At 48.5% G+C, this 26,254-nt stretch overlaps 1 protein-coding gene and 1 long non-coding RNA gene across 3 annotated transcripts; one reads left to right on the top strand and one right to left on the bottom strand.

Annotated features, from left to right (window-relative positions):
* The first annotated feature begins 550 nt into the window (after positions 1-550).
* LOC116964472 lies at positions 551-26,254 on the top strand. Of its 2 annotated transcripts, none has more exons than XR_004408764.2 (4): positions 551-744; positions 1,830-1,920; positions 11,101-11,214; positions 23,379-26,254. It is a non-coding gene; the product is annotated as an uncharacterized LOC116964472 (long non-coding RNA). The 2 variants fall into 2 exon arrangements; XR_004408765.2 differs by lacking the exon at positions 23,379-26,254 and adding an exon at positions 18,143-18,220.
* CCR7 (C-C motif chemokine receptor 7) lies at positions 11,218-23,442 on the bottom strand. Its single transcript, XM_033004145.2, has 3 exons — positions 23,356-23,442; positions 16,971-17,020; positions 11,218-15,288 (listed from the first exon to the last, which is right to left on the bottom strand). The coding sequence occupies exons 1-3, from the start codon at positions 23,363-23,365 to the stop codon at positions 14,224-14,226; spliced, it is 1,125 nt and encodes a 374-aa protein (XP_032860036.1). The 5' UTR covers positions 23,366-23,442; the 3' UTR covers positions 11,218-14,223.

The raw sequence follows: 26,254 nt of genomic DNA on the forward strand, positions 1-26,254 counted from the left end.
AGCCCTGCCTGCTGAGGGAGACGGGCCCGGCTAGGCGCTGCGGCCGCCCTCAGCGCCCTTCCCGCCATTTCCCCTCCGCCCCCTCTCCCCGGGCGGCTCCAAGCCGCGGGGGGTGGCGGGATCCCCCGCCCCGCCCCGAGCGCGGGCGGGCGGCGCAGCGCTCCCGCCGGCTTCCCCTCCCCGCGGGGGACGGGAGTGGTCGGGTCTGGTCACGTGGCCCGGCGGAGCCGCCTGCCCCATTGCCCTCCGGGGTGTGTGTGTGTGTGTGTGTGTGTGTGTGTGTGTGTGTGTGTGTGTGGAATGCGGGAGCGCTCTAGTGCGTGCACGTGGGTGCGGGGCCACGTGATTTCACGTGCCTGCGTCCGGGCGCGCGTGGCTCCTGCAGTGCGCAAGCGCAAGCGGGCGCTGCGAGAGGGCCGGGTGCGGTGAGGTGTGAGGGGCGTCCTTTTCCCTTTTTCCCCCTTTTTTTCCCCCTTTTTTCCCCTCTCCTTTTTTCCTCCTCTTCCCCCCCTTTTTTTTGCCCCCTCCCCTTTCTTTGCCCCCCCTTTTTTTTTCTCCCCTCCCCGTGTTTTGGCTGCCCCGGCCGTCACGCTGGGCGTGTGGGGACCCTGACACCGAGCACGGCCGGGCCTCGCGCAGCGCCCTGCGGCCCTCCCCGAAGCGCAGCCCCCGTAACGCTCCTCAGCGCCGGCAGGAGGGAGTCTGGGTGGGTGCTGCCTCCCTGGGGCCCGGCGATCCTAGGAGGTGAATATCAGAGGCCACATGGCTGGCTGATGTCTCTGTTCGCCCCCAGACACTCGCCCTTCGCTGTTGGGTGCGCTCCCGGCTCGCCCAGCTGTGGCCAGGCCGTCTCCAACAGGCTCCATTGCTGGGAATGCTTTGCCATGGTTTTGGGGCTTAAATGGGGTGAAGCCTGGCAGCAGGAGCGGTGTGGGCTCCCCGGGCTGGGCTCCCCTCTGCTCTGCCTCCTCTGGGAAAAGGGGCTCCAGCACCGTCTGTCACTGGTGAGCAGCACGCGCCCCTCGTCTGAGATGCTGTGGGGAGGAGGCGATGAGGGGACGGTGCTGATCTGGTGTTACTGGGATCTCGACCTGCCTGGTGGTATTTGGCGTGGCACCCTGGGCTGCAGGTTTGCAAGTCCTTCCCAGGAAATCGATGAGAAACCTTGCGCCACGGAGCTCGGCAGTCTGCTCGCTGCCTGGAGGGTGTTTATTTTTGTCATTAAAAGGCAAGCATGTGTTTCTCCTCTGTCCTGCTACTCTACAACTGCCTGCTGGGGATTTTAAGTTATTATTTTATATTTCATTTATGTCTGGAGGCTCTTTCATGATAGAGTCTGTACAACCACATAGTCTTTCCTACTGAGTTTACAATCTAGGCAGACAATGGATGAGGGAAATTAAGTGTTAATGGCCCCGTTTTATAGCTTGGGAATTGAGACCTGCTGTTCCTCAGTGTTTGGTCTCGGATCATGTGGGGAATGTGTCGGCAAGCCAGGAAAGGAACCAGATCCCAAGCTTCCCTTTGTGCTGAGGCATTCAGGCTGCTGTTTTTTTCAGAGCCTGTGATGAAGAAGTGATCAGGACTCACTGAAACAGAGAGGAATTTGTTTGCAGAGCCACGCCACACCAAGCGCTCTGCTCAGGAAAGCGAGCCCCAGGGGCGGAGGCAGAGCATGGGGTAGGAAAGCTTACGGAAACACCAAAGGGCTGGGAAAACTGGTGCCAGGCCAGGGGTGGGTGACAGAAGCCCTGGTGCAGCTTGACTTTGTGCTGCTGTCCAGAGCCTGCCAAATCTGGAACCAGTGCTTTTAAATGTTTACTTTGCAGGGAAGGCTGGTGGATGCGCATTGTCCAGAAGCCCGGCAGCAGCAGAGTGCTTCACCCAGCAGAGGAGATGCCAGAAAAGGGAGTGCGGCAGGTAAGAGATGGGATGACCTTCTGCTCAAATCCTTCAGCAACACTGACAGCATCAGGAATCACCTAAGGATTATCTTTACTGAAATGAAAGCTGTGGGAGCAGGTTAGAGTCTCTGCAGCTGGAAAAAGCAGAACAGAGACAAACAGGGTCACGCCGCTCCCTGCTGCCAACCCACTCAAGTGCTGTTGTCTCAACAGCTTACCTTGCAGTGCCTGTGCCTGCACCTGGGTGCTTGACCGACGTCACTGTGAAAATCAACGTTTCTGAGTGGTGGTAGGGCTCACTCTCAAACTGTGACCTTGGCTGCTCTATGGGCAGGCCATGCATAACCCTCAAAGGACGGCGCTGGTCTACCCTGCTGTAGCACAGCCTGCTGCACAAACAAGCTACCATTCTATTTATCATTGTATTGCTAATTTTTTTGGTGTCTTCTTGGACATTTTTCAGAAGATGGCAGGAATTCCTTGCCTCTTGCACATATCCTAGTTTTTAATGGTCTTGGAAAATGTCTAGCAAAACATTTTTAGGGCCAAAAAGGGATGTTTGATTCCTTATCTGTTGCACACATTCTGGTTTGCGGGGGAGAGTGGGTTGGCAGCATCTCGGAGAACAAAATATTGAAGTGTTTTTGTAAGGGGGTGTGGGGAAACTTTCCTTGATAACAGATTTCATGTCACTGTATGTTTATTTCTTTAAGGTTTGGGTGGGTGGAGTGTGGGCTGTGGGCTGTATCCCGTTCAGGTAAAAGCCATCTGCATAGGCGGAGCAATCTTTGTTGTTTTTGTTCATTTAACTTCTGCAGAAAGCCACAAAGAAAGGACTTCTTTTCTGTGTGAACAGGGGAAAGACACGTTACCAGAGCCAGCCCAGATGGAGCCAGGGAGGTTTCAGTTGCAATAAGTGTTATTTGAAGGTGAAATGGAGGTAGTGGCTTCTGCTGCCAGTTACGTTCCAGAGCCCTGCGATGCTCCCTCCTGATTGTTTGGCTGGTGGAGCTCTGGCTGGCGTATCGGCACGTCTCAGGGCCTCTGCTGGGACAGAGTGCTGGAAACATATCAGATGGAGGGGTTTGAAATACATGTTGAAAGCTGCAATTGCCCCAGTGTTAGCCTCCATTGAAAAAAAAGAAGCATGCAAAGTTAAATTATGCTTCACGCATATTGGAGGAGTGTAGAAGTGTAGGCTTCGCGGGAAGAGCAGCTAAGGGGTTTGGCCACCCCCGTGACAAAAGGGCCTGAAGTAAGCCTGTTTCTTTGCTATATGAGAAATAGTCTAATTCTGTAACTTTTCATGTGCATTTTTGCTGACAAATTCAGGAATTACTCCATAACATAACTCCAGTTATTTAATACAGCGGGGTTTTAGGGCAATGGAAACACTCTAGCAGTTAGCACAGGTACCGTCTGCTGTGGAAATTTCTGTTCTAACTTCTGCCAGCTGTGGCTTTCGTACTGTGCAAAATTTACACCTCTGCTAAGTTTGTTCTCACCTGCATAACAGTGACTAAGTCCTTGAGGCATCAAGTGAGGCCTTGGCTGACATGATGGGGTTTTTTTCTTGGTTCGTCTGCAAAGGCTTGGAAGCTAAGGCTGTCCGCTATTTTGTAGTGACCAGGGAGCAGCGCGGGGATTGAGGAATTTGGCTCGTTGTGGGGTTTTGTAGAAGTTGCAGTTATGCTCAAGCAACCAGTTTTCACAGGGCTGCTGCTGAAGTGCAGCTTCTGGCGCTGCACGACAGCAGAAATTGAGCTCTCTACGCGTTAGATCAGGGAGTGATTAAAAATCAGAATGAGGCCTCGTGGGGAAAAATGTGCGTTTGTAAAGTTCACTCTTCAGCTGCCTGAAAAATTGCAGCTCCCTCGGTTGGGAAGGGGCTGCCCTCCGCTCCCGCCACTGAACGCTTCAGCAGCTCCAGTGCAGTTTCCCAGGGGATGGTGAGTGGTAGGAGGTGACTGGAAAAGGCCATTTGTGGTTCCCAGAGTTGTCTAGGAAATTTGAGTATGAAGGTAGTGGAAAGTGATACATGGAAGATGTGAGAAACATTCTGAAGTTTAGCATTTAAAATGGATTATTGAAATCACATGGAAAAGGCATGGGCAGTCTGATTCGGGGGTAAAAATAAAGTGAGTCAAAGCCATTTTAACACTGCTTCCATTAAATCAAACTAAAATGACTCTACTTTTTAGCCTGCTTGCCCACAGAGGACTTTAATGTGATCCAGCTAATACTATTTGAACCCAGACCTTGATTTCAAGGGTGAGTTTTTCTGGATTTTTCCCGGAGTTCCGGCTCGGTGGGCACAGCGTGGCGTGTCTGCGGTGGAGCATTTCTCAGCCGTTCCCGCATGGTGTCAGCATCTCTCAGCGAGAGGGCTGTGGTTGGTCCGGTTTGCTATGGATTTACCCGGGCTGTAACCAGAGATCAGAGGTTTGGTTGGGAGCCTTCTGCCGAGAAGAGTGTCCTTTTTCATCTCCTGGGTGACTGAAGGCAAGAGGAGAGGAGAGGAGAGCAGCTGGGAGGGAAGGTTGCAGAGGGGATCATGTCCCTGCTCTTTTAAGAAATCACAGCTTTCTGTCTCCACTCTCTGCCGGTCACTGGTGGTGTGTGATGACCACAGCCAAAAGGGGACTGTGACCGTGGACTTGTTTTGGATGCGCTGTGGGTCACTTGGAGGCCGGCTGGGCTGTCGTGTCTTTCCAGAGTTTATTGCCTGGGGAGGTTGCCAGTGCATTATCAGGGTGCCTTCTGTTACCTGTCTTTGCATATAATCTGTATTTTTTGTCTTCAGATAGCTTCCTCTTGCAGGAAGGAGAAGGAAGTGTTTTAATTTTGGTTACTTTCAGGCCATGTGCTGTGACCGACAAACTTGTGTGTCTGCAGGAGGAAATGCCCTGTGAGGAAGGATGCTTTTTGTACTGCTGGTTATAAAGGGAATTAATTTCCAAGCTGAAGACCACTGAGTGCCATACAGGATCTGTAAGACATGGACAGTTGTTAGAGCCAGGAGGTGTCTTGGACACATCCAGACTCCTCTCTGCTTCTGCTTCTCCTTGCCCCTTTCCCACCGCACATGATTTGCGTGGCTGGAGGGAAGGTGTGGAGTTACTTATCTGCAGCAGATCCGAGACACGGCTGGGCTTTGCCTGCCCCTGACAGCCTGGCTCGACCGTGATCCCGAGGGAGAACAACTACATGTCCCTGGGGAGATGTTCCCACCGCGATGTCAGTCAGCGAGCTGTGGAGCAGGGACCTGCTGCAGAGCAGAGTGTGACGCCCCGCAAGTTTCCTGCTGTAGCTTAGGAGCAGGTCTCTGGGATGGGCATGTCCCAGAAGTCCCCAGAGAGAAGCAGCTGGTGTCTCTTGATGTCTCACTAGTGCATCATGTCCGTGCCCTCTTGTGCAGGAGCGGCAGTGGCCCCGATGCTGGGGCAGGTGTCCCGAGTGGCAGGAGGGCTGTGCGGCACGGCTGCGCTGCTGCGGGACGATGCTCCACCGTCTCCCCAGGCGCAGGGTGAGCCGGCGTGGCGGCTGCGTGTCCAGCAGCTGCAGCCTGTGTAACGCCCCAGACAGGGTGCCCAGCTGAGGAGGCAGGCTCTGACAGTGCTTCTTGCTTGTGATGGTGTGGAGACCTCTTCTATTGTTTGTTTTTTTTTTGCAGCACGCTTCAAAACAGTCTCCACATCTCCGGCTGCACGCCTCTCAGCTGTTTGCTAGGTTGTGCAAGCAGCGCTGGCACGTGAGGAGTTGCTCGTTTGTAGATGGGTGTGGAGGCCCAGCAGAAGCTGCTGGCAATAAAGGCTTTTTGATGAGTCTTGTAAGGATCTGGTTACCTGCCAACTCTCCTGCAATCCCACCCAAAGCCCTGTGGAAGCCACCTCTGTTGGGCTACAGCTCTGTGACATTCAGTGACCTTCACCCTCTGTGTGTGGTTGGGTCATGAAGTTTGAGCAGAAGCATTGTAGCTACCTGTGACCCTCTGGCAAGGCAGATGAGAACCGACTGCGAATGTGTTAACCTCTTCAAAGGAGTCTTGTGCAACTCCCCCTTGAAGAGCAGGGCTGAGCTGCAGAGTGGCAATTGCTGTTGGCTGTGTTAGTCATCCAGAAAGAGACTTGTTTTTCCTTCTCCCCCCTCCCCGCCCTGGCACAGGGGTAGAGATTCTTTCTCAGTGCTTGGTGTGGCCAAAACTTAGAAGAAGAAATGTGTTATCTCCAAGGGAATCAGTCAACTCTCCCCTAAAAACACGAGCTTCTATTTGTGCAGCTCAGGCGGTGAGATTTTGCTCTGGCAGTGTTGAATTCTGCTGCAATACCCCCCAGAGTCTGAAACCAGTTCTGCTGGGAGACGTATGCAAACATGAACGTGTGTGTGTGTGTGTGTGTGTGTTCACACCTCCTTCCATGTTAACGTTCACATGTAGGTGGTGATTCCCTGATAATAAGATGCAAAGCAGTGGGTATACTATAGAAACCTGCAAGGTTGCACTGGCTACTTGTGCTAGTTACACCAATAAAGTGGAGAGAGGGGGAGGCCTTTGTACCCACCAGTCACCATCTGCGGTGGGGTAGCGTGCTCCTGCTGCAGAGGGGAATATTTACATTTCTTGTAATTAAAATTGGTAAACCAGAATGGCGACGTTGCTAGACCACAAGAAGCCTTGTGGGATCAGGATCTGAGGAAGTCACCAGTGATATCTTGGTCAGACAAAGGTTTTTTGGATGTCCAACTCAACACCTTCATTTTCAGACAGTTGGGTGGGAAAGAGGTTGCCTTTGTTGGGTGTGTCAAATGTAAAAGCTCTAGTGTCTCTTGGAAATGAAGGCTCAAAGGAGTCTTTGGAAAAGGCACTTTGACTCGTGAGTCACTTCTGCTTGTGAAGATTTTAGTTTTTACTACCTGGTTAGTTAAGAGCATTTTAAGAGCATCTTCTTCCTTCTCTGGAGCATTCAGCCACTCGGAGTTTGGTCCTTACACGAGCATAAACCAGGACATTGTCTCAGAGGAGTGCTGCCTTTGAGTTTTACAGTGCTGTATGGCCTTGAGGACAGGTGGGGACTGAGAAGTAGCTGCATTTGTCACTATCCTGTCACTGCATGGGGCTTCTGCAGCAGGTCTGGGGTTCCTCAGGACTTAACAGACACCTACATGAAATCCATCTGCTCTTGTTGCAAATCCAATAAAACTCTCAGTACTGGGGGAGAACATGCTAAGTGGTTTCTGTTTCCTGTGTTTTTTCAGAAGTACACTTGGTTGCATGTGTATAGCCGTTGGGGATTTGCCTCTTCTCTCTCATGTCGCATAACATGAAAGATTCATACCTGTTCCCCAGGTAATGCAGAGGCTTTTCATGAAGAGTCCTGTTGCTTTCAGTGGATTTTAGACCGTGCTCGTAGTGTAGCAGAAGGAACTAGAATCGATGGGAGAAGCTCTAATTTTGGTACAGTGCCATGTGCGCAGGCTCTGAATCCTGGAAGGCCTTTTGGACTATAATTGCACCAAAAATTATTTAGTCTTTTTCTCTTCTGCAGGATGATTCTAGACATTAGAATTGTCCTTCAGTCGCAGAAATTTCCCAATAAAGCACATAAGCTCTCAAGAATTAGGGTTTTGTGCAATGGTGCTCATCAGCAAAGAGAGGAAAGTAAATATCTGCTTGCTATCTTATTTTAGACAATTGAATTAAAAAAACCAAAGCAGCGGGAAGGGAAGTTAGAGTTTCGGTTCCTGCAAGCTGAAGATTTGCATGGGTTCAGCAATGACAAATACATGAGATCATGCCTAGATTGGCTTTGCATCTGCCATGCATGTGGTAAAGGTGAACCGAAAGTCTCCGTACTTGTTAAGACCTGAATAAGATTTTTGTAACGAGCTGTGGCAGTGACAAGTGTTTGTTTAATATCAAGAAGATTTGACTCCCTGCTTGGGTAATACTCTTAGCTCTGAAGAACTGGGGTCTTGTTGAAGGACAAAGTGAAAAATAACTTTCAGTGCAGCTTGAAGATAGGTTAGCCTGCTTCCCAGAGCTGTGCACGTGCATACTTGAAAACTTGCAATTTCTGCAAAATTGAAACACGTGAGGTTGTCTTTTTTGTTTCGGCAAGAGGGCAGGAAGGCTCCCCTACGAGGGACTAGTAACAGAGCTAAGTACTCCTGCTACTACTTTTGCAAAGTGACATTTTGTCTTGTTTTAGTGCTTGGAGAAGAAGTGCAGGATTGGCTCACATCACTGAGGATGTGACCCATATTTTCTAAGTCTTGTCCAGAGTTTTAACCTTTGGGTCAGACTGAGCTTCCTTTCCCCTGGCAGTACTGCTGCTGGAGACGTGCCAGCACTGAAGCTACCTTGGCCACGCATGCCTCGGGTGGAATGGCGCAGTGGCAGTCCGGAGGGTCATGCCAGCACAGCAGGGCAGTTGAGCAGGAAAAGGCCTGGTAGAGAGTAAATATTGCTAGGTAATTTTTTTTTTTTTTTTCTCTTTAGTCAACCACCTTCTTTTCTTCATCTTCTCCCATCTTTCTCATTCTTACTTTTTTGTACTGTGCATTCAGCTATTAATAGATTGTCACAAGAAATAAACTGCCCATTTTGGGAAGCGTGTCTAAGGAGAACTCAGCAAAACCCTGTTAAGGTCCTGTCCCTTTGCTTGTGTTATGTTTTTACGGTCAGCCACATCCGAAGCTGGAGAGTTAATCATAATGTTTAACATCCATTCCCTCCTCTTTTCCAGCGCCCTGAAGCATACCCCCACCACACTGGGGGCTGTAAGGAGGGTAAGGTGCTTTAGCGGTGGATTGTGCTGCTGTCATTAAATGCAGCATGACGCTGTTTGTTTAGATATTTTTCATTATATTCCAACTGCATGTTCTTCTCCTGTCCTTTGTGCCAACAATAGGCTCTGGGCTGGTCCTGACACCTTTTAATCCATCAAAAGCCTCTGCTTTTCAGTCTGGTCAGGCTCTTTGATCTACTTGCTTTGAGGCTGCGAAGCTGCTTGTGATGGTACAAACAAGGGGCAGCTGAGGTCTCAGCTGACTTAAGTTACCCCAGATGCATCTTTCAGGAGCTCAGGTAGGAAGGAAGAAATGCCCTGGTGTGGGGAGAAACCCCACCCCTGGCCCCTTTGGGGGAGGTGGCCCCCAGGCAAGGCGGCTCTGCCAACAAGCTGGGGAGAAGGTAGGTGGCCGTGCAAGAAGTTCTCCCTTGAGATCTTACACCTCCACCCCCAAACCAGGAGTTTGGGTTATTTTTCCATGTGAGAGAAGATGTGGGAGAGGAAACCATAGCTCACTTGCAGCTATTCTGATTGTTGCATCATGCCACCACCCTTCCTCAGCACCCACATGCGTTATTTTTAGGGTTTGTTTGCCTCACTTAACTCCAGCTTATTCTTTCTTGGGGTGACAGGGACTTCCACCCACAGCTACTCAGGTGGTCCATCAGAGACCACAGCCATGCCTGGAAAAGCTTCTCCTTCACTGCCATATCAAGCAGTTCCCTTACCAGTAAGTGATGGGAAGCAGCACCTGGGACAGCACAGGAAGAGAGAGGGGACAGACCAGCGCCTGCTCCGGGATGGGTGGGAGCAACTGCAGTTAGTGAGGCCTCATTCCAGTTCACCTCCTGCCCAGCCCAGATCCATTTGGCACTGAGAGCTTTTGAACTGTGACTTAAAAATACGCACCAGGACGTGTGCAGAGATAAGGAACTGTCAGGAAAGGAGAAATAATTAGCAGGGATACTTCGTTTGGAACAATGAGGAGTCCGGGGCTTCTGAGCAACAAAGAAGTTTCCCGCAATGACTTGGAGAAGGGATTGCAGGAACCACCTGGGGTCCATGTGACTGTGACTAGGTAGTAGATGTCTCTCCTGCTTTTGAGGTCATTTAGTACAGACCAGTGGCCCCTTTCTGTAATGAGGGCCAGGCTTTTTTAATTGACTTTTTAAAAATTTGAAATAGATTGGTCCCAGTCTCCCAGTGAACTGTAAAAAGAAGCTTTTTTTTTTTTTTCCTTTGTCTTGCTGGTGAAGGGTACGAAAATGGGTTAAATCCATCCTAGAAATGCACCTCTTCTTCTGTAACAGGTTCTGTGTCATTTGGCTGGGATATTTGTGGTCTAAGGTGTGACCTTGTATGGTTGCTTGGTGGGCTGAGTTTTACTGTTTAAATTAGGGTTGTAAGTTGGAGTCTCTGTTTTCATAAAGTTCAGGAACTTTGCTGTTGAAAAGCTTGGTTTGCCATCATCTCTGAGAGGCAGAGGGAGTTGTTAAAAGCCTGGTGGCTTTCTGCAGTTCCCCAGTTCTGTTTCATACTTTGTGTGCTCTAGTTCAGAGCTCCTGTTTCAGCAGGCTGCATCTCCTGAACAGAAGAGCTCCTTGGACTCAGGGCACTTGAGACTTGTGACCTAGTTGTGGTAAGTGAGACCTATTGTTTATTTAAGGAACCTTGGGTTTAGACTGTTATTATCTAGAGTTGTATTGTGGTGCCGTGGTCTTGAGATGCTCCTTATCGCTGCTTGAACCTCTGTGCCGGATGTTGAAACTAGCCTAATACTTTCTCTCTAGGGAGAAACCATGAGAGACACACACTGCTTAGCGAAAGTAGAAATGGTCCTTAGTTCTTGCACTCAAATGGCAAGTTTTATGTCTTTTAGTTTTCTTAAAGGTTCCTTCCTCTTTGTTTTCATGATTGCAATTACAAGACACTTTTTGTAGAGGATATTGCTCATCCCCCTGTGCCCGAGGCATAAATTAACTGGGGAGGTCAGGAAGGAATGTTCTGTGCGTGTTAATGGTGCCGTGTTGGCCTGTTGGAGTTGCAGAGCTCGTCTTGACTAGCATGGCAATCACTGCTCTTACCTTGTGTGTGGGTGTTCTGGCCACCAGTGCTGTGGTCACTGCTTCCCCCTGGGAGCAGTTTGCACAGTAATATGGTATTTGATTACTGACTCTTTTAAATTTAACAATAAAATGTTACAACATAAAGGCTTTTCACATAAACACTGCAAAGTAGCGATCAGGTATATCCAGTAGTGGAGCAGTGTTAAGGCAGTTGGGTTAATGGTTAAAATAAAGACTACTACTTAATCTGTTGGTGACTTGTTTACTGTATAATTCATCAACAGATGAAGTAAGCCAACTTTTTTTCTACTTAGTTTATTTTACATGCTCTTATTCTTGCAGGGCAGTACTGATATGAATCCAGGTTGATCAACAAACAGCTCTTGACAGGACCAGAAGGATACGATATGAACTGTGATACGTACAAGATGGAGGAAGTACAATGGAAAAACAAAGGTATTTTTTTTTAAAACGTTATAATTTATTTTCAACAAATAGCAAAACACGGTCAGTTTTCTGACTTCAGTGAAGAATCTTAAGTTCAGATCTTAGGCCAGTGTTAACATGAATCATCTAAATCAGTGGGAAATTTGTGAAAAAGCTATGCACTCTGAAGTCCCTGCTGCCTTGTTGAGGAGGCACCAGATACAGGTGTCCTGGATGATGCTTTTAGTATCTCGTTTGTATGGAAGCAGCTGCATGCTTTCCTATTTAGAATACATCTAGTTGATAAAGACCTGAAGACTCAGTTTGTAGAAGGGGAATGGTTTTATCAAACAGGAGACAAGTGCAAATGCATGTTTTGGTGAAGCAGTTTTCCTTGCTAGAATAAGTTAGGTGAACGTATTTTGCATAAAAAGTTTTAGTTAAAGCAGTGTATTTTCAGGGTACATTCATGTATATATTTAACTTTTTATGTGTAAAGCAGCTTTATGTATATGAATATACATTTAGAATATATTTGTACTGATGAAGAAAATAAAAAAGGCCCTGTATTATGGGTATTCCTTGCTCTGGCACAGTTCTTGTTAGCTGAGTGTCTTGCCTGAGTAAGGACTATAAGAGCAAACTAAGAACAAAGGACTATTCAGTGTCAGTCATAACCCCCCACCTTATATGACAGAGAAGCAGCCCTTCTGTACATGTTACAGGGGCATTATAAAAGAAAACGTGTTAAATGATTGGATGGGATTGTACTTCTGCATAGACAGGGCACGCAGAGCAGCATGTGCTTTCGTCCGGAAGACCAGCGTTTGGCAAAATCCCATACCCCAGAGCCAAATGGTTTATGAAGAAGAATTTACTTAACCAATATAGCAGCCAGCTATATAACTGGCAACATTGTCTCAAAACCAGCTAATTGAATTCTCTCCTTGGAAGGTTGATAAAGCAATGGGCTTTGACCTAGGATCCAGAAACTTCCCTGTATTGCTGCTAATGGTTCCATGTGTGACATTGAACACAGTATAAATGTCTCTTTAGTAGGAGTGTTTTGCTCTGTATGTCTGCTGGAGCATGCCTGACGGTTCTCACAAACGGGTCTGGCCGCAGCTCTGGAGGCTGAGGCTGCGCACCTCCGCTGAGTTAACCTGCTCCTGCCCAGCACCAAGAGCGGTTCCTGGCCAGGACCTCCTGCCACTGAGGCCTGGCTCTGGGGAGGGCTCTGCGCCACGGGGATCAGAGCACGGGTCGGTAACAGATGCACAAACAATTGCAGCAACTCCTCCCCAGTTGACATTCAGACGTCCCACGACAGCAGTTCCCAGGGTATTCATCTGTCGGCAGGCATCCTCGCTCTTCCAGTAAATGCACCAACTGGCATTACATTCTGGGCTTCTTTTCAAGGTCTTATTTTACATGACAATAATCTGTTGTTCAGCTGCCATGTTCCTTTCAAGTACGTGACCCTGGCAGTAATCTTCAACGCGTGACTGTCCTTTGCATTTAAATCAAACCACAGTGAATGGCATCTTTATTAGCACTGACGTATGAATGCAAAACATGTTTTCAATAGCTTATAAGTGAAATACCCATCTGACTCAAAAGCCAGCTGCTAACGTCCTTCTAGAAAGACATGTTGATTGGAAAGGGAGAAGCTGACCCACATTCTTGTTTATCTCTTGAGGTCAGCAAGCAATAGCACAGAAGGCCACCACATGTATGTGAAAATCAACAGACTGTGTCCGCAGCAGTCGATAAAGCTGGGTACAAGCAAGCTTCAGATACTGGCAGAATGAAGTGGTTGGACTATAGGCTCAAGTATATTCTGAATTTGAGCGTTTTGCCTTAAGAAAAGTGTACAAATTTGCCTTGGGCTTGAAGATTCTGGCACTAGTCCACTAAAACACATCCTTTATATCAAGTGAGTGCGTAAACAGTCCCTCAGCATGTCTGGAGTAAGGATCACATTGAGACAGGCTGCATGGCTGAGGGATAAAAATGTATTTTAAGCACCTGGCTGAATTGGTGCAGAAGTATCTGTTTCTTAGCGTGAGTTTGTATGCTTGGTGATTGGAAAGACATTGGTTATTTGGAGCTTGTAAGTAATTTGTCTTTGTGCAAAAAGTTTGAATCTAAACCGTGCTAGCTACCCCTGCATCAGCCTTGTGCAGGCAGTTGCCCTTTCAGAAGCTAAAGCAGACTTTCCTTCCAGAGTAGAGTGGCATTTCTAAAGGATTCAAGTCGATGTTGGGATGGAATAACTTGTGCTCCTTAGGATGCACCTTCTTCATAGATGAAACACCAGACACAGGCAGAAGTGAAGTGGACTTTGTACTTTTCCTGACAAATGTATGAGTTGCCACAGTAATATGCAAAGTTATTGAAATGATGTATATAATATATACGGATTTAGTATTAGTTATGTAAATTTCTCATTTTTCAGGGGGAAAGGCAGAGCAGAGAGTTGTGTGCTAGGATACTTCACAGCTTATATTGTGTTTTGGATTAAGCTTGGAGCCTGAGGCTGCTGGTGCTGTTTTGTCTTGAAGGCTGAATCAGTTCAACAGCCATAATTTTTGTAGGTATGGAAGAGCAATATGTAGTCTTGTTAAAAGCAACAGTCAAAGCAAGGATGGTGTTCTTGGAAGTTCAGCTCTAAACCAAGCAATTCTGTTGCACATATGTCTCTTTTGCTTGGTATTCGTTGCCGTTAGGGAAAATGTTCTATTTTGAGCATTTCTCATTTTGACTAGGAAAGACCAAAGGTGAAACGATGTGATAAACTGTAGGCTTGCAGATCTCTCTCCCCCTTGCTTTTCTATTAGTCCCAGCTTTATCAAGTCTCTCCATCCATGGGAATATTGGTTAGCAGTGCTTGTTGCCTGGAATATTGGGGGGCTCCTGGGTTTTCCTCTTACAGGTGCCTTTTCCACAGTAGTGGCAGGTCTTGCTCTACCAGTAATTCAGAATAGATGAAGTGTACAAAACTCTTCTACCTTGGTCAAAGCCTGGCTAGAGCTCAGCTCATGGGGAGAAGGTGGTGGTTGTCTCTGTCTCCATGGCAAAGGAAAACCTCTTGCTCTCACGGCACGTGGACAATTGCCAGAGGCGCTCCTGGCTCAGGCAGCCCAGCTCCTTCAGGAGCTTGAAGAGGTCGTTGCGGAATTTGACACCGATGAAGGCGTAGAGGAAAGGATTGAGGCAGCATCGGAAGCAGGCGAGAGTGTAGGTCACATCATCTGCCACGTCGAGCTTCTTGCTCTCCTCACATGAGCTGGTTTGGTTGAAGGCTGAGATGGTCTTGGCCAGCATGACGCCATTGTAGGGCAGCTGGAAGACAACGAAGACAATTACCACGGCGATGATGACCTTGATGGCTTTATTCTTCTCAAAGTTGCGGGCCTGGAGTAATGTTTTGATGATGATGAGGTAGCAGAAAGACATGACCAGTAGGGGAAGTAAGAAGCCAAAAACCATTTGGGACACTTTGATGCCAGTGTTGAAGGTCTGCAAGTCATTAGCGATGATGGAACAGCGGGGATGGCTGGTTGAGTTATTTACACCGCTGTGAACCAGCTCAGGGATTGAGAGGATGAAGGCCAGGAGCCAAATGAGGATGCATGTGACCTTGCTGATGAATATCATCCGGGGACGGAAGCGGTGGGCTGAGGCAGCCTGAACGATGGCAAAGTACCTGTCGATGCTGATGGACAGGAGGAGCAGCATCCCACTGAAGAAACTCATCTTGCAGATGCAGTAAACGGCTTTGCAGGCAAACTCCCCAAAAAGCCAGTGCATGGCTGCACTCGTGGCCCAAAAGGGGAGGGTCAGCAGGAAGAGGATGTCTGCCAGAGCCAGGTTCAGCAGATAGATATCCGTCATGGTCTTGAGCCTCTTGAAGTAGATGTAGGTGAGCATCACCAGCCCGTTCCCCAGCAGCCCCGTGAAGCAGATGAGGGAGTACATGGCTGGGAGGAAGGCAGCGCGGAAGTTACGGACTTCTTCCTTCTCGCACAGGATCTCAAACATGGTGTAGTCAATGGTGGTGTTGGAGTCATAGTCATCAGTGACGTTGTTCCCGGCGCAGAACTACAACAGGGAAGAAAAGACAAGTGTGTTGGGACAGATCCTGTGGCTGTGTCAGGAAGGGAGCCTGGTGCTGGCCTGTGAAGCAGGCAGGAGCACCCAGCCACAGAAAAGTCCCAGGGAGTTCCCAAGTACTGGCTCATGCCAGCATCGTGAACAGAGTTAGCAAAGTCTTGTGGCTGAAAACATTTCCCATAAGTATGTGGAGTCTGGGTTTTTTTGGGGGGCTCAGAACGGGAATTCCACAAGAAGCGTTTAGTGCTCAGCCAAAGTAACACCTGCAAACTCTCAAACGTGTGGCTGCTTTCCAGAATGTTTCAGGGCCCACATACAGCTGTATGTACATAGTCAGCTGTCGGGTAAAATGGGAAAAATAATACATCCTTCAGCCTTCTCCTTCTGTCGGCAGGGATAACATTTCCTCTTGACTGACTCTACTTGTGAGGCATTTCCTAACGTCAGCATTCCCTCCCTTCTCCCATCCGAGGGATTCCTGTCGCTCACCTCCCCTTCGCGGTGGGGGCAGTGCTGGAATGGGCTGCAGCGACTGTCCCCGCAGCGAGGGCTGAGCCCGCTGAGCGGCTGGAGCAGCGCTGCGAGCGAAGGGCTCCACGGGGGACACAGCTGGAGCCTCCCTGGGCTGGTTTCTTTGCTAAATTAATCGAGGTGTCAGTGAGACTGGGAGGAAACACAGCGAATGAAGCAGGAAACTGTTACCGTGCTGGTGCGGACACGTTGCTGGTGTCTCATTCAGGCCTCTGCTCCTGATGTAGGTTCTGATTACTCTTGTTTCATCTTCCTACACTGCCATAACCTACAGGGCAGAGTGAGCTTGTGGTATCTGCGCCCTGCTTTTTTGTGACTTATTAGTCTCCAGTACCTTCTCTCCATTGCAGAGAGATGAAAGGTTTCCCCTGGATACCTCTGCCTGTTATCACTGAATATCTTAGCGCGCTCTCCATCTCAGGCAGGCTTGGCTTTCACCACATCCTGCCTGCTATCTGGAGGCATGCCACCAGAAGTGAAAGGGAAAAGAAACAGGCTGCAAAACTCTCCTTGTTCTGCTGAGCCTCTCAGAGAGCCTGGGCTGGGGCCCGTGGTGTGGCTGAGGCCGTTCCTGAGGTGGTGGGAGCACAGGCGCCAGGGCCAGGCCCGCGGTTTAGGAGCAGGTCACGGCACAACTTGGTGCTTTGGGTTCTCCTTCCTGCTTCAGATTTACTCAGAGCAGGAGTAGGGAAAGGGAGATGCTGAACTCTTCCTCCTTGGAGATGTCAGCTCTTCAGCGCTGACCTCCGTAAAAGCCCAGCACTTTGCCCAGATCATCTGCAGAGAGCACTGAGCTGGCCCTTTGCGAGCAGTCTGTGTAGGATGTTCTCATCTTTCCTGAAAATGGGACTTGGTTCTAACAGCCCGGGCCCTCTTCAAATCACAAGTGTATGTCATTGTTTCTGTTCTCTCTTTGTTTTTGTTCCCCTTGTTTGTTTTTCCTCTGACTTCTAGCACTGCTCTGCTGTCTCATCACCCACCTCCACATGGGCTGGATCCTTCGTGTGAGCAGCCGTGTCCCCACACATCTCTGCAGGGCTGTGGGTGGCTGCTTTTTGCCTGTCAAAGTTTTTGAGATTTCTTTTTACCCACAACACAAATGCAGCTGGATTTCAACAATGTTGTTTTTAATATCTTACCTGAAAAATTAGAGGAAGGCTGAAAGCAAGGGTGACCTTGAACTGCTTGCCTGTAGAAGAAGGAGACAATGTTACTGTTAGCAGTTAAGTGGGGATTTCCAAGTGATGCTCACTTTGAAGAAGCAGTGGTAACATACTTCACCATGGCATTCTCAACCCTGCAAAGCTCCCCTGAGTCGGGTAAACTAGAACTCAAAGAAGGTGCTAACAGGATAACCCAGAGTCATATAACAGGTTTCTGTCACGGCACAGATTAAGTCTCCGGAGTCTGGCCCCTCCAGTTTCATCTGTAAAGGCTGCTAGCTAAGGGCAGTTAACTCATGCACAGTGTACCCATTTTTATTTTATACATTTTTTTTTTCCCTTCAGCCAGTCAGCATCCTGTCTCCTGTGCCTTGTTCTGGGCTGTGAGGGTGTAGCATACTCAACTCATGTAAAAAACATACAGCTGTGAGGGTAATAAATCTGGCCCAGCTGTTCCCTGACAGTGTGGTGATGGGACTGCAAAACAGGAAAGCTCTGCTCCCTGCAGGACATACGTGACTGAAGCTGGCTGAAATTTATTGCTTGTCTCTAAATGTCAGAGTTGGCTTCTGCTGCCTTTGGATGTGGAGGTACAGGATGCTGACAGCCGGGAGGAAAACTTGAATTCAGAGCCAGATGTGATAATGGTGAGAGCAATCTCAGACAAACAGCTCTTCCTGCTGTGGTTAGCAGAGGCATAGAGGCCAGTGAAAGCTTTCTCTTCACTCTATTTAAAGCATGTACCAGCATCTGCCTCAGGCAGTTACGACTGAAAGTTGCTCAGGCTAGAAGGTGATCTGTGAGAAGGTCCTGGCCTCTGCTCTGGCACGAGCAGATGATGTGACCTTCCCTGAGGGAGAGCTGGCATCGGCCGTTTGGAGCATCATCACGCTGCTCATCCTAGGATGTCTCTCTAGGCCCTGGCTAGTTCCCTGCGCCGCAGCCTCGCACTTCCCTGCCGATTATCTGCTCTGGGATCCCTGAGCCAGGCTGGGACAGAGGCTGGAGATGCCTTTGGCTTTCAGCTGCCTGTGTCTTCTAGGGACTATGGCTTTCTCCTCCTGGCCTGTTCAGAGATTTGACTGATTCCTCTGCCCCTCTTGTGCTTGGCAGTCTGTTGTACACAGCTCCGTTCTGTATCTTTGCAGAGCTCCTTTGCGCCCTTCCCTGCTCTGCTGGTCTCCTGTTCGGGTGTTGCACCGGACCAGGATGATGAACTCCCACTCCTTCAGGTAACTGCAACCGTTGCGCCAGTGTCCCCACTTTGTCACGTGCAATAACATCATTAATAACAGAAACAGTTACTTTGGTATCTGTGATTGGAGGTGCACGTTTACATGTGAGTGGTGATGTGTGGGTGCGAGATCCTCAGCCACATGTGAAAAAAGTCGTTCTCACCCCCAGAGCCTGTATGTGAGCTGCCCACTATGTCTCAGAAGTTTGTGCCTTGCCTTCCCCCGCCTTGTTTTCGTCTTTTATACTCATGCAACTGGGTGCTTAGGTATGTTCAGATACCCCTCACCTTCTCTGAATCCTCCTGGGGGATCTGAAAAATGTAATAGTGCATCGTTAGTGCAGTTTACAGTCAGGAGCAGAGTATGCCAAGGTTGGGCTTGAGGAGTAGACGAGGAAGTTTGGCTAAATGCTCCTGTCTGTATTTTCTGTGTGTCCAGTTGTTTTCACGCTGACCAGTCCCAGGCTGCAGGAAGAGGTTTGGTGAGTATCTGGTGTAGCCATCTCTCCCTTCAAGCTGCTAGTCTAACTTTTGCATGTTACACACAGGAAATACACTGAAAGCCCAAACCACTTAAACCTGCTGGGTGAATTTAAGCAAGCCTAGACTGTAATTGCTTTCCCTACCTGGCTCACAGACATGGGGTCCCTGACCTCTGCACAAAAAACCAAAACCCTCAGCCATTAGAGTCCTTAGTCTTCTGTTCCACCTTTTTAACAGCCTGGTTTCCAGGGGACTCCTGGAGTTGGTGCTTGTGTCTGCCTGTGCCTGTTGAGGGGCCAGAGGTAATTACCATCCATCTCAACCACACTGGGCAGGGACCGAGACCTCAAGGGCAATTAACTTCCTAGAAGCTGCCTGAAAAGGAGGCAGAGGAGAAGAGCCACTCCCAGTGCCCGGAGGAGAGGCACCAGCCTAAACCCGACTCCGTCGGTGCGCTGCTCTCGGCATTGCCTGGTTTGCAGTTGGCAGTTGTCTCCCACAAAGGACACGGCACTGCCTAATGCTGGGCCACCAGCACGGCCTGGGCAGTTGCCCTCTAAGCACTGTACCATCTTCATTGGCTATTTTTTTTTTTTTCCATCTTCCCTTCAAGCCTCAGGACCAGCCCAGCCCTTGCTTAATCTGAAAAGACAGGAGCACACAGCCCCAGTGACTTGCTGGTCTTGTCTTTTTTTAATTAGCACACTGTGAACTGTCTAACGAATTAGGACTGATAAAGTGACTCAACTAACGATCCTGAAACAGTTCAGCTAAGTATAATTCCTTTGAAGATCTTCACGCTTTTTTCTTATCGGTTGTGGTTTCAAGTGTTTTTAAATGTCAAATGATTTTTCAATATAAAAAAAAAAAGCTGGCACCATTCCTTCCCCCCTTTCTGACCCCCCACCTTCAGCTTACACACTTGCAAAGCCATAACCAGAGAGGTGACGCTGCCTCGTGGTTGTCTCACATGAGTCTTCTGAGCACGTCCCTGCCTCACCAGTTTCAGGCGGACTGGAGGGGACGCACGTTTCCCTGCAGTGCTCTCAGGGGTCCAGGGCAGCGGTGGGGAGAAGCAAATGAGTTTTAGAGAGGAAATGAGACATGCTCTGGAGTTTAATAGGCAATTTTAGGTAACTTGCTTTACTCTTTCTTTTTTTTTTTTTTTTCCTCTGACAGGTCTCTGCTGTGGGTATTTTCCTAAAGTTTGTTCCTCAAAATACTAAAAAAACCCCTCTCAAAAATCCCCACAATCAGTTGAAATAGAAACCTCATTTATAAAAAGATAACAAAAACCCAGTACACCAAATGAGTCAGGCCCTCTGCCCCTCGGCAGGCGAGGCACTGGTTCGCTTCTGTCCCGCAGGACCCAGGAAAAGGTGGAAAGGAGAATTGTTCTGTACAAATGAAAGAGAGAAGGAGGTCTGCTCCCTGCTGTTGATGGCAGGGCATGGGGGAGAGGGGACAGCAACCCACCACAGAGTAAGCACGAGGGGTGGGATTCATCCCACTGAACTCGAGCCCTTGACATCTGGCTAGTTGTTTGGGCTTCCCTGGTAGCAAAGGGAAAGAAACGGGTGTTTTTAAGGCATGGTTCAGCTGCCAGGGGGTAGGCATCTGGGGTGCAGGTCAGGCTGTGCTATGGCAGAAAGGTCGGTGTGTTTGGACAGATGAATCCCATCCAGTTTATCTGAATCTCCCGTAGCATCAGCAGCCAATCTTACGCAAGATTAAAGCAGCAGTGAATCCCGCAGGTATGCCCAGAAAAGCTTCTGACATCAAGAAATAGTTGGTAGCAGAAAGCCTACTCAGAGGAGGAAAGAGGAGCAGAAACACAACCACATAGGACGGTTGAAATGAACTGGACAAACAAAATCTTGCAGAATGAAGCACGCCCCAAGCAGGTCAGGCTCTAAGCTGCTGCTCTCCTCCGCTGGCACGAGGAATGCACAAAGGGAAAAGCAAGAGTTGGGGCTGCTTTAGGGAGTATTGGCAAAGCCAGGCAAACCTGCTCTAGTTAAACCTCGGGTTGAAAGAATATTTTTCTGTTGGCCAGAACTGCAAAGCACAAGTTTCAGTCTCAAACACCTTAACGCATGTGTAGGCTGTGATTAACGTACTGTTTGTATCTTTAAACATGTATCAGTTTCTGGTGCCTCTTCACCAACAGTATAGTAGGCTTTTGGGGAAAGAACCGGATAGTTCTGAGAAAAACTAATCATAGTAAAATGATAGAATGACTAGTGGCAGTTCACAGCTCAGTGCCTTTTCTCCCCCCCTCTTCCCCTCTACTTCTCACAAACAGCAGAGGAGAGATGCCATCATTTCAGGAGTGAACAGACCCAATGAAACTAAGTCATACTTTTATTTCATGTGTTCATAGGTCTGTTACAGAAGGAAGTCAATTATCTGCTTAAGGGTGGCCCTTTTAGGAAATTGTGAATCAAAAGACAAGATAAGCAGAGATAAGCAAGTTAACAAATTCATTCTTAAGTGAGCAAATCATGTTTCCTACATAACTTTCTTTTTTTTTTTTTAAAAAAAAGCAATAGTGTTGTGTACCTTTCAGTGCTATGAAATATTTCTTTCAGAATATTTCTCTGAAATACAACAGTAGGACAAAAAACCCAAAGCAGGAAAATTGTCATACCCTTCTCGTCAAGTTCTCACTAATTCTTTTTCCTGTCATAAGTAACCTTCACCAATTAGCTACAGTCAGAGTAACAGCTGTCCCCCCAAATATTGAACCTCTTAAAACAAGAAACCTACAACGCACCCCCATGATGTGTCAGAGGCCAGAAGTTTAAATGAGAGGGGTGGTGTGTGGGGAACAGGTCCAGCTGGTTGGGATGGGTTGGTTTGGATGCAGAGATTCCAGAATTCAGGGATTTCCTAAGCCACTGATTGCCAGAAGCTTTGAGGAGGCATCTGCGAGATGACACCTCCTGCCCCATCCCTGCTTCTGCCTGGGGGGGCCATGGGTCCCAGCACCCCCACTGGGGCGTTCTGCATTCCCGATTGCTTTTCCCCAGCGTCCCTGCAGAGGCTGGGGGACCCTGAGCTTCCCCCTTCCTAACTCAGCACCAGGTCAGCACCGGCTGCATGTGGGACACTCTCCTGCTTAATCCAGAAAGCCCTGCCTGGAAAATGAGGACTAGTTTGGGGACTGAAACAGTGGACAAAGATGCAAAAAGAAGTGGTTATTTTCCCAGCTGTACCAAACTGACCCTCTGTGATTTTTGCATGAGTCACTTTAAGTTTCTGCATCTTAATTTCTTCAAAAAAGGAGAGGGCAATAGTCCCCATTCATGTGCTACAGTCTAAGGCACCTGTAGGGAATTGGGCGCTCAAATCTCCGTGTATTCACAGACTGTCTCTAGCTCTGTCTGCAGCTCTTGGCACGGGACGCTGCACCTCCCTGCTGCAGCGTTGGGAGGCACAGGGGACCTCCTCGCATCCCAGTTAATGTAAAGCTCCGATTTGAAAATGTCACAGAGAAAAGGCAGTGACACCTGCCCTTTCATCCTGTTACAAAGCTTAATTCCTGATGCCCGGGACAGAGCTTTCCTGGGATGAACTCCACGGCTCCTGTCCCCTCCCTCCCACCATCCCTCTTACAGCTCTGACCGTGTTCTCTGGCACAGAGAGGTAGTGGTTCTGTTCTAACTAGTGATTATAACCCAGTTACAAGCCCTGGTTATAAACTAACTTACCCGCCTGAGCTATTGCACTTGTCCCTCTTCCCTGCACTCCCTCAGTCACACTGGAATTACTGTTTGCAATTATTTGAGCAATAAGCAGATAAAAACAAGTTAAAAAGGAATAAATCAGAGTCTTAGAAGAAAGAGCCTGCTTCTTATCTGCCCCATCTGCAACTCGCAGTGCCGTTCCCCTCCTGCAGCCGCCCACCCACTCAAGCGCCTGGAAGCTGGTGCCGCAGAGCACTGGGCGTGAAAGAACAACAGCAAATGGCAAAAGAAAGTTTGAAACTTCCAGCAGGCAAAAGAAACAAACTGCTGTGTGCCTCCTGGGCTAACGGGATGGGGTGTACTGGAGAGAAGAGGCTTCTCTTGCTTACGTGCTCTTCTCCGCGGGTACCGTGACGGGGTAGCGCGTGGGAATGCAGACCCACACGTGCGCTGATGCAGGGCTGTCGTGGCAGCAGTGAAGATATTCATTAATAGAAACAATTTGTAAAAGACTGGACAGACTTAGCCAACAATAAACTCAGATGCGCTTGGTCCTAATTCTTTGATTTATTCACTGAATTAAAATGTTGCCAAGGAGACAGCATTCTCTTTTTTTTTTTTTGTTTCTTATTTTGTAAGAACATAGAAGAAAAGGTACAAGTTATGTGAGAAGAGTTCATTTGCTTTGGGATGAAATAGCCCCGTGAAATTGCCTCCAAACCTGTTTTTTGTGTGTGTTTGTTTCTGAAATAATTGATTTGAGGTTTTTTTGAGCCTGTAAGAGAGAACTTTGCCTTTTTTTTTTTTTTTTAAATAGTAAATGTGAGAAAGATGAAAGTCTTTCATATTGTTTAAATACTCTTAAAAGTGCTTCATCCCTGTGTCATAAGGCATGAATTTGGGCATTATTAGTAAAGCTGAAGACAAAGCCAGAGGCTGCAGAACAGGTACTCACCACCATCCATGGTCTTGTTTCAGAGATGAAATCACGAGCTTAGCAAGAGCATCATATGTTCCAGCACAGCCTGAAGGTGCCGCAGCTCCTACCAGAGACCCTCTTTGAGAAACTCTGTCTTTTATACTTCCTGCACCTCTGCAAGAAGCTCATGACACACCCTGGCGTCACTGACATTTAGTAGACCCTCCTTCTCCTCGTGCTTTCACCAATACAGGAAGGTTGTGCTGTGCCCCACGCTGCCTTCAGACACTCGGGGTGCTCAGGTGCTTCCTCAGCCTGTGCAGCCAAGGGCTGCACACACCGAAACTCGGTAAAACCAAGTGCATGGGCACGTGAGAAATTATGTGTGGTGAAGGGACGAGAGGAAAGACTCTCCTTTGTTGTTATCTCTCCTGTTCACGGCAGATCCTGCTTCATCTGCCAGAGCATCCACCAGAAGCCAGTGCCATAGGAAACTGGGAGGATCCCCATCTCCTCCACCAGATCCTTTCTGGGAAGGTGTTCAACTACCACATGAAAAATCTCAGTGTGCAGGACTGCCAGTGGCCAGCACCCCTTTGCCCTCCTCCACATGCTTACAGGATCCTTTCCAGATTATCAGCAGCTCCAGCAAGTGGACTTTCCCACCCCTCTCCCCTCTTTCTGCTTTTGGGTGTTTTTGTGTTACCATCTGCTGAGTATCAGCACGCACCATCTTCCTCAAAAGGTTTTGCACTTTCGCGGTCCCACGCCTTCCCCACCATCACGTTACTGCAGAAGTTTCAGACCTCAGGATGTAGCCCTGGGAGGACCTGCAGCACTGTCAGCTCTGGTCCCTGCCTCAACAGGGAGTCACTTCATCCAGTCCTGCTCCTAAAGGATCAGTTGCCATCCGAACCCGTGGCTTTTGTTTCATTGCTGTCATAGGTGGGCCCCGGCTCTTGGGACAGGCTCCTCTAGCAGGTAGAATCATCACCAGCTCCTCATGAACTTGCTTTCCTTCCAAGGTGACTCAAAAGTATTCACTTTGGCATCTTGTCCTCTGCATCTTCTTCTTACAGTATGTCAAGGCTGTTACTGGGACAGTTTGCTGTTCCAGCTGGGACAGATGGAAAAATAAAGCATCACAGGATGGACCCCAGACAGAGCTTACGGTCCCTGGCAGGTTCAAAAGCACCCGGCCCTCTGGGGTTATCCTGGAGTTGGGTGTGCAGGTCACCTGCTCGGTGCTGGAGGAAGGTGCAACAGCTCAGGAAGGACCCGAAGGAGCCAGTTCACTGCACTGGGACCTTCTGAAACCAGCCAGAAAGACCAGGCTGGTGGAAGAGGGAGAACACAAGCCGGGCAGTGTTTATGTGCCTGGGAGACACCTGAACAGGCCCTATTCTGCTTCTGCAAATTGAAGTAAATGAAAACCTATGCTACTTACGTTGCATTTAGGCTAATTTAGAGGGAGTGTATTTACTCTGCATCAGACAACTATGTCTATTACAGAAGGCATCTGTGGCAGGCAGCCCCTGTCTGGCTGCCATGAATCACTGTCCTTTTCCAGGTAATCTGATCAGGGTCTTACTCAATTATCTGGCCATTATACAGGATACATATTACAAGGAGCAGATAAGTTGTGTTAAATGAGTTGATCCATTAGGTCAACACCAGCACCTCAGCCCTGCTGCTCAAACAGCCTTCAGGGGCAGAACCCAGCTCGCTGCAAGTAGCTTCAGCCAGCGTCCAAGCAGAAATCTTTTTGTGAATAATGCCTTTCTAAAGGTTAAAACACTACGACCAGTGGATGTTCAGTAGTCCGTGGCTCATGGGAAAAGGAAGCACTTTTCAGTGCTGGAGAGAGCTGATTTGTTTCCTTCTGACACGGTTTAGCACTGGAAAATCTGAAGATTTGGTGTTGTTAAAAAACCCAACATTATGATGGGATGTTTCTGTTTAAATTATTTTCAGATAATATAATGACTAATCACAGCCAAATCGGGTCTTCAGTAGAATTTGTGTATCTATAAAAGTCTGATGTTAAAACTACTGATCACTTGCTGCCTTGCCTTTAACACCAACTAATTCAAGGTGAAGCCAAATGTTTCACTCCCTAGCTCTCTCAAGCCCAAATTAAATACAGCCGAAGTCAAGGCTCCTGTGGATGGTCTCAGATCCTGTGTACGTGCCCGTCCACACTTTCAGACCCTCCTCACACATTGTGCCAGCCCAGCCATCACTTAAAAACCTTCTCAGTGTTCCCCTCTCAGCCCGCCGGTGCCACTGTGGTTCCAGTCCCATTCTGGGGCACTTCACGTGCAGGAGGCCAGGGCGTGAAGACTGTCAGCGTTTTTATCTGGCTTCACAGCAGGTGACCCACACTTTCCTTCGCACGCTCTAAGCACACATCACTGCCTGTTCAGCACACTCGCTTTTGACTTGGCTCGGTAAGCAGGTGCACCTCACAGCTCTGCAACTATTTATGGCTCTGTTTTCCTTTTGTTCGTCAATTATCCAAGCAGGTATGCTGCCTTTAGAGTTTTATCTTTTAACCACTTCCGCCAAGAAGGACTAGAGATGAAAGACTTCTCTCAGATACAGGCAGAATACCTAGAAATGGTGGGTGTAAAGCCTTTAAACGTAGGCATGGTGCTGTCTGTGGGAGCGGTGGGCGTGCAGAGAGAGGCGCGATCGCCTCAGTTTGCTCTGTGCCACCAGAGAGAGGGGAAGGGGCTGTAAAGCAGCAGCTCCGTGAATCCCTCCCCAGATCCACAGCGGCTGAAGCCAAAGACAATGAGAGAAAGGGGGCAGGCAGACGGTTTGCAGTTTGTTTTCTGCACATCCTCTCAAGCTTTATCTTCAAAGTTTTGGTACGTGCCAAGTTCTGTGTTGTCAGAGCCAATTCAACCAAATTGTTATCCTTAAAAAAGAA

Source organism: Tyto alba, unplaced genomic scaffold (assembly GCF_018691265.1).
Source record: "Tyto alba isolate M040663 unplaced genomic scaffold, T.alba_DEE_v4.0 Super-Scaffold_12, whole genome shotgun sequence".
Classification (NCBI taxonomy): domain Eukaryota; kingdom Metazoa; phylum Chordata; class Aves; order Strigiformes; family Tytonidae; genus Tyto; species Tyto alba.

Excerpts from the sequence above, each read along its gene's own strand:
- CCR7 (XM_033004145.2), bottom strand. Across the intron at positions 15,289-16,970 it reads GCCTTCCTCTAATTTTTCAG|TTCTGCGCCGGGAACAACGT; the intron begins GTAAGATATTAA and ends TCCCTGTTGTAG.